Source organism: Heterodontus francisci, chromosome 7, assembly GCF_036365525.1.
Source record: "Heterodontus francisci isolate sHetFra1 chromosome 7, sHetFra1.hap1, whole genome shotgun sequence".
NCBI classification, from domain to species: domain Eukaryota; kingdom Metazoa; phylum Chordata; class Chondrichthyes; order Heterodontiformes; family Heterodontidae; genus Heterodontus; species Heterodontus francisci.
Genome location: NC_090377.1, coordinates 92573837 through 92590045, shown reverse-complemented (window position 1 = coordinate 92590045; position 16209 = coordinate 92573837). Strand labels below are relative to the sequence as shown.

Below are 16209 nucleotides of genomic sequence, written 5' to 3'. Positions count from 1 at the left end.
CCTCTATGCCTTGCTCATTCAAGTACCTGTTCAGATGCCTCTTAAATGTCGCTACTGTTCCTGCCTCCACCACCTCCTCAGGCGGCTCATTCCAGATACCCACTATTCTTTGTGTGAAAAATTAACCCCATTGATCCCCTTTAAACCTCCCCCCTCTCACCTTAAATCTTTGCCCTCTAGTTTTAGTCACCCCTACTATGGGAAACAGACTCTGGCTATCTACCCTATCTATGCCTCTCATGATTTTATATACCTCTATCATGTCCCCTCTCAGCCTCCTTTGCTCCAGGGAAAACAGACCCAGACTATCCAATCTTTTATTATAACTCAAGCCCTCCAAACCAGGCAACATCCTTGTGAATCTTTTCTGCACCCTCTCTAGCTTAATCACATCATTCCTGCAGTGCGGCGACCAGAACTGCACACAGTACTCCAAATGCGGTCTAACCAACATTATGTACAGCTGTAACATGACGCCCCAATTCTTGTACTCAATGCCTCGGCCGATGAAGGCAAGCATGCCATACGCAGCCTTCACCACCCTGTCTACCTGTGTTGCCACTTTCAGGGAACTTTGTACTTGCACCCCAAGGTCTCTCTGCTCAACAACACTCCCCAGGGCCCTGCCATTCACTGTATATGTCCTGCCCTGGTTTAACTTCCCAAAATGCATCAGTTCGCACTTGTCTGCTTTAAATTCCATTTGCCAATCCCTTGCCCACTTTCCCAATTTATCTATATCCTGTTGTAACCTTAGACAACCTTCTTCACTGTCCACTATACCACCAATTTTGGTGTCATCTGCAAACTTACTAATCATGCCCCCTACATTCACATCCAAGTCATTAATATATATGACAAACAACAGAGGGCCAGCACCGATTGCTGCGGCACACCACTGGTCACCGGCCTCCAATCTGAAAAACAACCCTCCACTACCACCCTCTGCCTCCTATCACCAAGCCAATTTTGTATCCAATTGGCTAGCTCACCCTGGATCCCATATGTTCAAACCTTCTGGACCAGCCTACCATGCGGGACCTTGTCAAAGGCCTTGCTAAAGTCCATGTTGACAACGTCCATCGCCCTGCCCTCGTCAATCCTCTTGGTCACCTCCTCAAAAAACTCAATCAAGTTCGTGAGATATGATTTCCCACGCACAAAGCCATGCTGACTATCCCTAATCAGACCATGCCTTTCCAAATGCATATAAATCCTGTCTCTCAGAATCCCTTCTCATAACTTTCCCACCACTGATGTAAGGCTCACCCGCCTGTAGTTCCCTGGCTTATCCCTGCAGCCCTTCTTAAATAAAGGCACAACATTAGCTATCCTCCAGTCTTCCAGTACCTCACCCGTGGTTAACGATGATACAAAAATCTCTGCCAGGGCCCCAGCAATCTCCTCCCTTGCTTCCCATAGCATCCTACGATACACCTGGTCAGGCCCTGGGGATTTATCCACCTTAATGTGCTTCAAAACCTCCAACACTTCCTCCTTTTGTAATGTTGATATGCTCCAGGATATCACCGTTCCCTCCCTTGAACTCACTAGCTTCCATGACCGTCTCCACGGTAAATACAGACGAGAAGTATTCATTTAAGACCTCGCCCATGTCCCGTGGCTCCACACATAGATTGCCACACTGTTCCTACTCTCTCCCTAGCTACCCTTTTACTCTTAATATACTTTAGAATCTTTTAGGATTCTCCTTTATCTGCCAGGGAAATCTCATGGACCCTTTTCGCCCTCCTAATTTCCTTCTTAAGTGTAGTCCTACCTCACCTATGTTCCTCAAGGGACTCACTTGATCCCAGCTGCCTATACCTGACATATACCTCCTTCTTTGTCCTGACCAGACCCTCAATATCGCTCGTCAACCAAGGTTCCCTAAACTTGCCAGTCTTGCCCTTCCATCTAACAAGGACATGCCGGCCCTGAACTCTTCCTATCTCAATTCTAAAAGCCTCCCACTTGCCAGATGTCCCGTTACCTGTAAACAGCCTCTCCTGTTCAACTTTTGAGAGTTCCTGTCTGATGCCATCGAAATTAGCCTTCCCCCAATTTAGGATTTCAACCTGAGGACCAGTCCTATCCTTTTCCATAACTATCTTGAAGCTAATAGTTATGGTCGCTGGTCCCAAAGTGCTCCTCCACTGACACATCAACCACCTGCCCAGCCTCATTTCCTAAGAGGAGGTTGAGTGTAGCCCCTTCTCTAGTAAGGCCATCCACATACTGCTTCAGAAAACTGGACACACTTAACAAATTCTTCCCCATCTGATCCCTTAGCACTAAGGCAGTCCAGTCAATATTGGGGAAGTTAAAATCACCTACTATTACAACCCTATAATTCCTACACCTATCTGTGATTTCCCTACATACATGCTCCTCCACTTCCCTCTGACTATTGGGGGGCCTATAGTATAATCCCATCAAAGTGATCACCCCTTTCTTATTTCTAAGTTCTACCCATATGGTCTCGCTGGACGTTCCCCTCGGGATATCCTCTCTAAGTACTGCCGTGATGTCCTCCCTAATCAATAATGCAACTCCCCCTCCTCTCTTACCTCCACCTCTGTCACGCTGGAAGCATCAGTACCCCGGAACATTGAGCTGCCAGTCCTGCCCATCCCTCAACCACGTTTCCGTAATAGCTATAATATCACAATCCCATGTACCGATCCATGCTCTGAGTTCATCTGCCTTACCTGTAAGGCTTCTTACATTAAAGTAAATGCAGTTTAGCCTACCAGACATTCCACGCTCCCTGACCTGCCCCTGCCCAGCCTGCCAACTGGACTTGCTTGCTTTAATCTCTACATTTGCCTCAACTATCTCATCGGAGAGACTACTACTTTGGGTCCCACCCCCCTGCAAGACTAGTTTAAACCCTCCTGAGTAGTACTAGCAAACCTCCCCACAAGGATATTGGTCCCCTTCCAGTTGAGATGCAACCCGTCTCTCTTATACAGGTCACCTCTGCACCAGAAGAGATCCCAATGATCCAAGTAGCTGAAGCCCTCCCGCCTACACCAGCTCTTCAGCCATGCATTCATTTGCCTTATCCTCCTATTACTACCCTCACTAGCACGTAGCACAGGGAGTAATCCTGAGATTACAACCCTAGAGGTCCTGCTTTTTAACCTTCTGCCTAACTCCCTATATTCACTTTGCAGGACCTCCTCTCTCTTCCTGCCTATGTCGTTAGTACCGATATGGACCATGACCTCTGGCTGCTTACCCTCTCCTTTCAGAATGTCCTGCAGCTGCTCCGAGACATCCTTGACCCTAGCACCAGGGAGGCAACATACCATCCTGGAGTCTTGTTTGCGGCCACAGAAATGCCTATCTGCACCTCTTAGGATAGAATCCTCTATCACTATAGCTCTTCCACCCCTTTTCCTCCCCTGCTGTGCAGCAGAGCCCTCTGTGGTACCAAGAACTTGGCTGTTGCTGCTTTCCCCTGGGAGGTCAACCCCCCCAACAGTATCCAAAGCGGATACTATCAGTTTGAGAGGGGGATGGCCACAGGGGACTCCTGCACCACCTGCCTGTGCTTACTATTCCATCTGGTGGTCACCCATCTCTTTTCTGCCTGTGCAGCCATTACTTGTGGTGTGCCACTCACTAAACTGATGTCCTCAGCATCGCAGATGCTCCACAGTGAATCCACCCACAGCTCCAGCTCCGTAATGCGGGTAGTCAGTAGATGGATACACTTCCTGCACACATGGTCACCAGGGACACTGGAAGCATCCCTGATTTCCCACATATCGCAGGAAGAGCATATCACGGGCTGAGCTTTCCTGTCATGACTTACCCTTAGATTAATTAGTTACTCCCTAATTAAAAAATACTAATTACACTAGGGGCCTTGTTTTACCCACTCCAATCTAAAGTCCTTTTTAAAAAAAAAACACTTTAGTAGTACTCACCTTATCACCAGAGGTTTTTTTTAACAAAAAAAACTTTCCCCTTAGTGCATTTAAATATCTTTAAAAAAATAACAGCTGCTACTCACCAACCAATCACCTTGCAGCTCTCCTCTGACGTCACTTGGTTTTTTTTTCAAAACTCCGGCGCGCTGGAAGAGCTCCTCTCCGCTCTGCTCCCGGAAGGTAAGAGACTGGGCCTTGTTCCTCGGGCTGGATTTATAGGCTCCGCTCTCGGCATTCTCCCCACGGGTCCGCTCCACTCCGCTCCCAGAAGGTTCCGTCTTTTTTGACATAGTCTGCAGTGATGGCGCATGTACAGTATATTGTTGGTGTGCTGCAAAGAGACAAAGCTGCTATTGCTACAAAGAATAGATCAATAAACTGGATTATCACTTTGCTAATTATATATAGCAACAAAGGTTTCCTCCTGTAGGGGGAAATATAAGCTGTGAGGAGGACACAGAGGCTCAAAGAGGTATAGATAGGTTAAGTGAGTAGTCAACAAAGTGGCAGATGGAGTATAATGTGGGCAAGTGTGAGGTTATTCAATCTGGTAATAGAAAAGCAGAATTTTTTTTTAAAAGACGTGAGACTTGTAAATGTTGATGTTCAGAGAGACTTCGGTGTACTCATACAAGGAACACAAAGTTGCAGGTACAGCAAGCAATTAGGAAAGAAAATGGCATGTTGGCTTTTATTGTGAGGGGACTGGAATACAAAAAATAAGGAAGTCTTGCTACAATTGTACACATCATTGATAAGACCATACCAGGAGTACTGTGTGCAGTTACAGTCTCTACACCTAAGGAGGGATATTCTTGATTTGGAAGAGGTACAGTGATGGTTCACTAGATTAGTTCCTTGATGAGAGGCTGAGTAAATTAGTCCTATACTGTGGAGTTTAGAAGAATGAGGGGTAATCAGCCATGACCATATTGAATGGTGGAGTAGGCACAAGGGCTATATGGTCTACTCCTGCTCCTATTTCCTCTGTTCTGAACATTCAGTCTGCCCAGAAATCCCTCTGAGCTGAGCATCGGGGTGATTGCACAGCTTGGCAGTAAGTTTTTTTTTTTTCCTAAAATGTTAATCATACTGTCATGAAAACCCTACATGCCAAATGGGAAATATTAATTTCATCGGTTGGAACCTTGCCTGAGACTTTTACTGGAAATTGTTGCAAATAACTTTTAAAAAGAAAAGCTGGCAGCCAAGATAGCCACTGCAATTTACATATGAAACACCAACAGAGTAGACTGGAGACAGCATGACTGATTCAACCTAGCCAGAACAATGGGTGCTCTCTGATTAAATTACCTGAAATGGCTTTATCAGTACAGTCATCAAGGGCCATCGACATCCATTGACTTTGAAAGAGACAACCCATTCCAAGTGTGACTGGGCAATTTGAGGAGCAAAGCCTTGAATATCAGAGAAGCTACAAGAAGGACCTCATTATAAACACAGAGGTTTGAGAATGTCATGTGACTACTTGTGCAGTTCTGGAGAGACTACGCTTGGACTGAGAAAGCAGAACAGTAACTTTAAGCACGAGGAAGTAAATGATTTCAGCCAACATCCACACACTGAATAGTAATCAAGTGTGGGAATAGAGGTCTCTCTCTCTCTGTCTCTCTCTGTCTCTCTCTCTGTTTCTCCAGTAAAGATCCAGTAAAGCCTCGGCTGCAACTGCTAAAGCCTCAACCATACAGACCAGCAAACCGAACAACTAGGGGACAAGGATCAGAGCCCCTCCTCTGCCTTCCGGAACCTGAGAAGCAGGCCTGCAACCGTGCGTGCGGCCCAGCAAGAACTTCAGTACTACAATTTCAACTAAGGACTCTGGGACTGATATTCAGTATTTAAATTCCATTTATTCCAGAGTCTACTCCAACCACCAAAGCTGTTTTCCCTCTCTAATCTATTTGTGTGTGTATGACTTTCGTGTGAATGTGTGCGTGGATGCGTAGCGTATTTTAGTAATTCTTAACCGGTTTAGAGTTTTATGAATAATAAAGTTATATCTTTCTTGTTTAAACTCAAGAAAACCTGCCTGTTTGGTTCTTTTGCAATTACATTAGAGGAACAGGAGCAAGCACTCACTGAGGTGATAAGTTCAATCATTGTTTAATAAGGATAAACCCTGTTGCGGTCAAACCAGAGAAGAGGCGAAAGGAGGAGCCTGTGACCCCTTCCTCACCTGGCCATAACTATGGGGAAAGCATTGTTACCTTTAGGGTAAATTACACATTGGGCTGGTAATTTACAAGTGGGAGTTCTGGTCAGCACTCACTGGAAATTCCAACATACACTGGGCAGTGTTTGCAAGCACTTAAACTAAGTTAACAAACATTTCATTGACATAAGGAGTTGAGGAATTTGAGTGATATCAAAATATATAAATTGGAAGAAGAATATTGATTCAAGGATTTCTATCATGGATTGAGAATTGGTTAACGGAGAGAAAACAGAGAATAGGAGTAAATGGGTCAATCTCAGAGTAGTAGGCTGTGACTAGTGAGGTACTAGAAGAATCAGTGCTTGGGGCCCTGCCATTCTCAATCTATATCAATGATTTGGATGTTGGGACCAAATGTAATATTTCCAAGTTTGCTGGTGACACAAAACTAGTTGGGAATGTGAGTTGTGAGGAGGATGCTAAGAGGCTTCAAGGGACTTGGGTTAAGTGGGTGGGCAAGAACATGGCAGATGGAATATAATGTGGAAAAATGTGAAGTTATCCACTTTGGTAGGAAAAACAGAAATGCAGAGTATTTCTTAAATGGTGAAAGATTGGGAAATGTTGATGTCCAAAGGGACCTGCGTGTCCTTGTTCATAAGTCACTGAAAGCTAGCAAGCAGGTGCAGCAAGCAATTAGGAAGGCAAATGGCCTTTATTGCAAGAGAATTTGAGTATAGGAGTAAAGAAGTCTTGCTGCAATTGTATAGAGCCTTATTGAGACCGCACCTGGAGTATTGTGTACAGTTTTGGTTTCCTTACCTAAGGAAGGATATACTTGCCATAGAGGAGTGGAATGAAGGTTCACCAGACTGATCCCTGGTGTGGTGGGATTGTCCTATGAGGAGAGATTGAGGAGAGTGGGCCTATATTCTCTAGAGTTTAGAAGAATGAGAAGTTAAGGCATACAAAATTCTTAACTGGGCTCAGCACAGTAGATTAAAGCACTGCAATGCCCTGTTGGATAGCCTAATGTGGGAAATTCCTGACATGTTGTCAGGTCTCGTCGGGGTCAGGTCAGGTAGCAGGCCTTTACTCATGTACTGATTTAAAGGCCTGCTACCCGACCTGACCCCGACGGGACCCGACAACGTGTCCGGGTCGGGTCGCACTTCCAGGCCCAGCATTCAGGCTCGGTCGGGTTTCCCTTGCAGAACTTTAGGGTAGATGCAGGAAGGATGTTTTCCCCTGGCTGGGAGGGTCTAGAACCAGGGGACACAGTCTCAGAATAAAGGGTAGGCCATTTAGAACTGAGATGAGGAGGAATTTCTTCATTGAGGGTGGTGAATCTTTAGAATTCTGTATCCCAAAGGGCTGTGGAGGCTCAGTCATTGAGCATTTTCAAGACAGAGATCGATAGATTTCTAGATATCAATAGATATGGGGGATAGTGCAGGAAAATGGCATTGAGGCAGACCATCAGTCATGATCTAGTTGAATGGCGGAGTGGGCTCGAGGGACCGAATGGCCTACTCCTGCTCGCATTTCCTATGACCCTATCCAATTTCCCACACAGACCAAATCTTATAAATATTGAGCACAAGATGCTTTTCCAGTCTCAATTGGGTTCCAGTTTTCAAAGCGCTTCCTGAACCAACAAAAAGGCGAAATCCCAAGCCGTAAATAAATTGGATGGAAAAGTAGAATGTGATTCTTTAACTTCTTTAAGAAAGCAGTGAGAAAGGGATCAAAAGTGAGACAAGGCGCCAACCACCCCTCACTTGAGTGATAGTCCTACAGTTGACCATCTAGGAAGTAAATGAAACAAAAACAAGAAATGCTGGATTCACTCAGCAGGTCTGGCAGCATCTGTGGAAAGAGAAGCAGAGTTAACGTTTCGGGTCAGTGACCCTTCTTCGGAACTGACAAATATTAGAAAAGTCACAGATTATAAACAAGTGAGGTGGGGGTTGGGCAAGAGATAACAAAGGAGAAGGTGCAGATTGGACCAGGCCACATAGCTGACCAAAAGGTCACGGAGCAAAGGCAAACAATATGTTAATGGTGTGTTGAAAGACAAAGCATTAGTACAGATTAGGTGTGAATATACTGAATATTGAACATCAGCAAGTGCAAACCTGAAGAAAAACAACCTGAAAAAAACAGTGGGTAAGCAAACTGAACAAACTAAGATGAAATGAAATAAATGCAAAAAAAGATTGTAAAAAATGTAAAAAGGAATGCAAAAACAAAAAGGAAGAAAAAATAACTAAAAATGACTAAAAATGAAAGTAAAGTGGGGGGCTGTCATGCTCTGAAAAAGCACGAGGAAGTAAATGATTTCAGCCAACATCCACACACTGAATAGTAATCAAGTGTGGGAATAGAGGCCTCTCTCTCTCTCTCTCTCTCTCATATATATATATATATATATATATATATATATATATCTCTATCTATCTCGTTTGTGGCTGATGATACCAATTTTAATGTTTCTGCCATTCCTTGAGGATGCCCTAGAAGTTTACAACACAGGAGGAGAAAATTTGGCCCATCACAGCTGTGCCAGTTCCCTGTTACAGCAATCCAAAATGAATCCAAACTGAAATACAAAGCAAAACTCTGTGGATGCTGGAAATCTGAAATAAAAATAGAAAATGCTGGAAGTACTCAGCAGCTCGGGACAGCATCTGATAATGACCTTATGAAAGGTCATCGACCTGAAATGTTAACTCTGTTTCTCTTCACAGATGCTGCCAGACCTGCTGAGTATATCCAGCATTTTCTATTTTTATTACTAATCTAACCTGCCCTGCTCATAGCGGTAGTCCTTTATCTCCCTTTGCTTTATGTGTTTATCTACTCATCCTTTCAACGATGCGATGGTTTTTGCCTTAACTATTCCCTGTGGCAAAAACATCATGCTCTAACAGCTCTCTGTTAAGAAATTTCTCCTAACTGCTCTTCTTCACTCTCTTACTGATTCCCCAACTAATAGAAATAGTATTTCCCTATTCACCTCATTAAAACATTTTAAAAAATGTTTTTTAAACTTTCTCTTAACCTTCTTTATTCCATGGGAAATAGACTTACCATTCTGGGGCTAACTTCATAACTAGTTGGTATCATCCTGCTGAAACTACATTGTACGCCCTCTGTGGCTTTAATGTCCTTTCTGTAATGGGGCACCACAAACTGCATGGACTCTGATGTAACCATTGCCTTGTACAAGTAATCTTTTTACACTTGTACTCCATATTTCTCTAGTTATAAAACCAAAAATATTACTAGCCTTTTTACTGGTGGCGTTGACCTGCACCACCAAATATAAGGGTCCAAAACCAAATCATTCCAGGGAACTCCAGCAAGGCAGACACTGCTCCTGAATGAATCAAAAGATTGTGGATTCAAATCCAATCCAGATAAGTGAGCATATGATCAAAGCTGACATTTCAATGCAGTTATGAGGGAGTGCTGTGCCTCTTGGGGGTGTTGTACACTGGGGTAAGGTGCTCAACTGCTTGCTTGCCTATGTTGGGCATAAAATAGCTCACGACACCATTCAAGGAAATGTAAAGAATTTTTCCCAGTGTCCTGGTGAACAATTATCCCTCAACCAGCACTTAAGTGATAAATGAATGTTTTTATGATCTTGTTGCTGTATGTGGACGCTTGCTGTGAGCAAATTAGCTGCCTTGTTTCTTTTTCATTACAACAGTGACTACACTTCAAAGGTAATTTATTGACTTTGAAGCATGTTGAGACATCCTGAGGATGTGCTATATAAATGTAAGTTGTTTCTTTGGCTGATAGGTTAGCTAGTCTGTATTTGTTCAGTGTATCCTCTCCCTTCTCAAAGTGCTTTCAATATCTACCTTTGAGACCAGGAACACATTGCATATCTAAAAAAATAATCAGTTAGTTTGGCTAGGGTGGGATCAAACCTTGAACCTTCCAGTTTTGTGTTGCTCATTTCCATAATGGGCAGTGCAGAGAACAACTGAGCCATCAGCTGCCTAAATTCAGTCTATATTTAAGTAAATTAAAAACATAAACTCTGGGATCAGAGAACAGTATCACCCTGACCATGGCCCATCTCCATATAAAATAAAAATAATGCATGGTATATGTATACAGTAATATCAAATGTTATAGTTGATTACACTAGCAATGTATCATTCAAGGTCCAGTTACTTAGTTAAAGTCTCCAGGTTTTTTGAACCTGATTATTGCAAACAAAATCTTGGTTTAAACTTTAAAAAAAACATCTTTTTGACAAAGATTGGTAGGTATTTCTGGGTGGAATAATCTGCTTAGTTTGGAATATTTCCATCTTAAGTGCTGTTGCACACAGCTTTAAATTACATATTCCTCTTTGGCCCTGCAATTGTTGTAATATACTGCAGTGCAGTGCATTTATTCTGTTTCTTCAGGGAATGACTGTGAATACGACTCAGCTGTTTCTTCTTGTCAGAATATTGTATGCTGAATTATTAGGGGACATGGGTTACCATGATGTATATTCCTGCAAAAGATTGTTGGTAAATTTTGCAACTGGTAATGAGTAGTTCCACTGAAGCCTGTTGCATTTGAAATTAACTTAGATAAAAATGATGTGAGGGAGGGAAGAGTTTAAAGAAACCTTCAAGTCTGCAATCACGTTTTGCAGAAAGAAAATGTCAAAGCAATCACCTCTGACGGAAGAATAAGATATGACTATGAAATATTTATTGTAGTTAAATGGACATAAGAAGAATGGCTTCACCACATAAGTTTAGCTCCTTGTCAGAGTCCAGCATAAGAACTGGGTAAGAATTAACAGCCTTAATTCCTTGTTGGCTAGAATGTCAGGTGACTTAAACATTTTAAAAAATTAATAATTTCCAATGTGCATAAGAAAATAACACTAAAATCACACCGTCCTAGCTGTATTTTGCATGATTTTTATTTCTGAATTCTGTGACCTGCAGGAAATGAAGGTTCTGGAGAAAACATTCCGAAAAAAACCTCATCATGTGATATCTGCCAGTTTGGAGCAGAATGCGATGAAGATGCAGAAGATGTTTGGTAAATGCTCCAGTGTTATTTAGTAGCAAATATTAATATTTGTTACTATCCACTTAAACTGTAAATGCAACTCTTTCACTGGCACGCTGTATTAAATTAGAAGATCTTTATTATAGAGAATCGGCTGGGGCTTATACCTTTGCGATCTGGATTTAAATCCAGCCCAGTCCAATGGGATGAAAGTCCCTTCTATCAACTCTGAGCATTAAAAGAAATTAGGAAGAATCCTCATGGGAGTCTTGCCTCACTTCTCAGTAAGAGTCTTAACCTGCATCCTAGTGTGTTTAACCTTAATCCCAAAATTGGCTGTTGTGGGAGGTGGGGAATGTCATATTGATGCAGTCAGGATACTTTTCTAAAATTATGAGGTGGCTTAGAGGAGGCTTTACTCTGCACTTAATCTGTTCTATACCTAGCCAAGGAGTATTCGATGCTGAAATCAAATGTAAAGTGATGTTTTCTCCCCCCAAACACCAACATGAACAGCACAATGTTGACTAAGAATTAAAAGGTCAATATCTAGCATGTTCTCATAGCAAGCTCCAACTATTGTGAGATGGTGTTTAAACTGGAAGTCGATTAGTGAGCTCACTCTACTCTTTTGAAGATTTACATAATGCTGACTGATGTGTGCTTCCTACTGTTGGTTTCAATTGCATCCTAGTCACTGCACATGCAGTAGCACAAATACTGTGTATGGTTATAAAATCCTCAAAGCATTCAGGTCGAACTGAACTGCAGCAGTTTGAAAGAGAAAAAAAAAAGTCTCCATGCGATAAATAGGGCATTCATTGCTGTGAAGTATTTTGACGTTAATGATTTTAAGTTAACTGTTTAAAAATCCACTAGGGGCAAAATCAATGAAATGTTAGTATGTTAACACATCGTTCCTTTAAGACAGCAGACAAAGGAATTACATGAGTCTCCTTTCCTTTTTGGCCTCCTTATCTCGAGAGACAATGGGTAAGTGCCTAGAGGTGATCGGTGGTTTATGGAGCAGTGCCTGGAGTGGCTATAAAGGCCAATTTTAGAGTGACAGACTCTTCCACAAGTGCTGCAGGTGAAGTTGGTTGTCGGGGCTGTTACACAGTTATCTCTCTCCTTATACATCTGTCACTTTTCCTGCCAACTGTTGAGTCTCTTCAACTCGCCTCTCTTCAGCCCCGCCTTTATAGCTTCCGCCAGCTCTGGCGATCGCTGGCAACAGACTCCCATGACTTGTGGTCAATGTCGCAGGACTTCATGTCGCGTTTGCAAATGTCTTTAAAGCGGAGACGTGGACGGCTGGTGGGTCTGATATCAGTGACGAGCTCGCTATACAATATGTCCTCGGGGATCCTGCCATCTTCCACATGGCTCACATGACCAAGCCATCTCAAGCGCCGCTGACTCAGTAGGGCGTACATGTTGGGGATGTTGGCTGCCTCGAGAACTTCTGTATTGGAGATATGGTCCTGCCACCTGATGCCAAGGATTCTCCGGAGACAGCAAAGATGGAATGCGTTGAGACGTCGCTCTTGGCTGGCATGCGTTGTCCAGGCCTCACTGCCGTAGAGCAAGGTACTGAGGACACAGGTTAGAAACACTCGGACTTTTGTGTTCCATGTCAGTGCGCCATTTTCCCACACCCTCTTGGCCAGTCTGGACATAGCAGCAGACGCCTTTCCCATGCGCCTGTTGATTTCTGCATCAAGAGACAGGTTACTGGTGATGGTTGAGCCTAGGTAGGTGAGCTCTTGAACCACTTCCAGAGCGTGGTCGCTGATATTGATGGATGGAGCATTTCTGACGTCCTGTCCCATGATGTTCATCTTCTTGAAACTGACGGTTAGGCCAAATTTGTTGCAGGCAACCGCAAGCCTGTTCGTGAGTCTCTGCAGACACTCTTCTGTGTGGGATGTTAATGCAGCATCGTCAGCAAAGAGGAGTTCCCTGATGAGGACTTTCCGTGCTTTGGTCTTCACTCTAAGACGGGCAAGGTTGAACAATCTGCCATCTGATCTTGTGTGGAGGAAAATTCCTTCTTCTGAAGACTTGAACGCGTGAGAGAGCAGCAGTGAGAGTAAGATCCCAAACAGTGTAGGTGTGAGAACACAGCCCTGTTTCACACCACTCAGGATGGGAAAGGGGTCTGATGAGGCACCGTTATGCTGAATTGTGCCTTTCATATTGTCATGGAGCGAGGTGATGATACTTAGTAGCTTTGGTGGACATCCGATCTTTGCTAGTCGTCTGAAGAGACCACGTCTGCTGACAAGGTCAAAGGCTTTGGTGAGATCTGTGAAGGCAACGTAGAGGGGCATCTGATGTTCACGGCATTTCTCCTGTAGCTGGCGAAGGGAGAGCAGCATGTCAATAGTGGCTCTCTCTGCTCGAAAGCCGCACTGTGCCTCAGGGTAGACACACTCAGCCAGCTTCTGGAGTCTGTTTAAAGCGACACGAGCGAAGACTTTCCCCACTATGCTGAGCAGGGAGATTCCACAGTAGTTGTTGCAGTCACCGCGGTCCCCTTGTTCTTATAGAGGGTGATGATATTGGCATCGTTCATGTCCTGTGGTACTGCTCCCTCATCCCAGCACAGGCAAAGCAGTTCATGGAGTGCTGAGAGTATAGCAGGCATGATGCACTTGATTATTTCAGGGGTAATGCTGTCCTTTCCAGGGGCTTTTCCGCTGGCTGGAGAATCGATGGCATTACTGAGCTCCGGTTTTGTTGGCTGTTCGTCCAGCTCATCCATGACTGGCAGACACTGGGCTGCATTGAGGGCATATCAGTGACATCATTTTCCCTGGAATACAGCTCTAGGTAATGCTGCACCCAGCGGTCCATTTGCTTGGGTTGGTCAGTGATCGCTTCCCCTGATTTAGACTTGAGGAGGGCGATCATCTTGACGGTTGGCCCAAAAGCTCTCTTAATGCCATCATACATTCCTCTGATAATTCCGGTGTCGGAGGTCAGCTAAATACGACTGCATAGGTGTTGCCAGTAGTCGTTTGCACAGAGCCTGGCTGTTCTTTGCGCGGTGCTTCTGGCAGCTTTAAGTGCTAAGGATGTTAACTCACTGCGGGCTTTCTTGTAGTTCAGCAGTGCAGTGCACGTGGCAGCTATGACTGGTTCCATCTCTTCAAAGTGAGATTGAAACCGGTCTGCATTCTGCTTCTCACATTTGCCAAAGGTGGTCATTGCTGAGTCATAGATGGTGTTCTGATGTGGGCCTGCATGCCCTGCAAGAGTGTTTTGAAGGGCTTTTCCAAGCAAATTGAGAAACTTTTGTCACAGCTGTAGATAAGAAATTCTGGTAGTGTTGATGCGCGGGCAGCCATTCTGCTTGGAGTGATGTAACTTCTTTGGTTTGAGTCTACCTTTGCTGCACACCAGGGAGTGGAAGCTGCGTGTGTTTTAAACACCTTGTGACGATGAAGTCCAACTGGTGCCAACGAAGTGATCTTGAGTGCCTCCATGAAACCTGGTGACAGGGTTTAGTTTGAAAGAACGAATTGATGATGCAGATGTTGTGGTTGGTACACAACTCCAGCAGTCTCTGTCCATTCTCATTCATCCTTCCAATGCCATAGCGCCCGAGGCAGGAGGGCCATGTGTCATGGTCAGCCCCAACCCTGGCGTTAAAATCCCCCAGCAGGAACAAATGTTCAGTATTAGGAATGCTTAGGAATGATATTATGGAGTTCCTCGTAGAACTGGTCTTTAACTTCAGGTGGGGAGCAGAGTGTTGGAGCATAGATGCTGAGTAGGTGTACTGGACCAGAGGCGGTGAGCAGTCGGATGGACAGTATGCATTCCGAGCCATTTGTAGGTGGCTCTATCATGCTCTATTTGGATGCAAAATCAGTGGCTTATATAAAACCTGTCTGAGTGTTGACACCCAGCATTTTCATTTAAAGTTTACCCTCAAAGCATTCAAACATGTAATGTGATCAGCCAAGCTGACCAAAAAGACATGCAACCAGAAACAGCCAGTCTTGATCCAATTGCTCTGTAACTATAAATAATTTCTCTAATGCATCACCCGTAACCGTGCCTGTTCTACATAATTATAAAAATGATCAAGATCAGAGCATTTTAACAAAAGCTTTTGGATTTAACACTAGGTACAAAAGGCAACCTCCAGACATTGTTTAATTGTTGTAAAGCACAGTATCAATGGGAGTAATTTTGACACCCCTGCCCTGTCCCCAACTACCCACAATGGCAGTTGGGGAGTTACAGTTTTTTTTGAAAAGGGCAGTTTGCCACCAACCCACCCACTTCTGGTTTTAACCATAGAACCAATGAAAAATTATGGCACTGAAAGAGGCCATTCAGCCCATCGTGTCTGCACTGGCTGAAAAAACTAGCCGTCCATTCTAATCCCAGCTTCCAGCACCATAACGGGGATTGTATGGACACCAACCCACTCTCAGGAGGTGGGCCAGCCCTCAAATCATGCCTCCACTTTAACATCACTTTTATTTATAGCACCTGCAGGCTGCACTTCCTGGCTTCAGGAAACCTAGTAGCTGAAGGGAGACGTGAGGGCTGGATGGAATAAGTAGGTGCCTTTTCTGCTTGTGGTCCAGGAGGAGCAGGACTATGTGTGCCCATCTGTCTGTGTCTCAGGCCCAACAGTCTAAGCTGTGACACCCAACCTTGGCAATCTGACTGATCTGCTCTCGATAACTTGCCCTCGCTAATGCCAGATCCCCTGCCAATGACTAATGCCTGGCAGTGGCTCAGAGCCTCAGGCCTACCTGTCAGACAGCCACACAGCCTTCAATTTGGCTGGCTGCAGTCAGGCAACAGTTTTTTTCAAATAAATATCAGGTCCTGCCATAAATCCAGAAGGACCTCAAACCTGCAGCAAATCCATATCTTTGAGCTTCCCAGCTGCTAGTCCATCCCTGCAGCCTTCCCACCCACTTGTTATTCGTGGGGCCAAAGTCCTTAACTGTTTATTTGCATTTTGTCATGCAGATCCCCACCTGCCAAGAATGAAGCATATTAATTTTGTGATATTACCATTGATTT

At 44.2% G+C, this 16209-nt stretch overlaps 1 protein-coding gene across 1 annotated transcript in view; it reads left to right on the top strand.

Annotated features, from left to right (window-relative positions):
* The window catches only part of tmeff2a (transmembrane protein with EGF-like and two follistatin-like domains 2a), an 88742-nt gene that overhangs the window by 51305 nt on the left and 21228 nt on the right, over positions 1-16209 (top strand). Inside the window, exon 5 of the mRNA XM_068035662.1 lies at positions 11088-11184. Within this exon, the coding sequence (XP_067891763.1) occupies positions 11088-11184 (97 nt within the window). The remainder of the gene's footprint in view (positions 1-11087; positions 11185-16209) is intronic.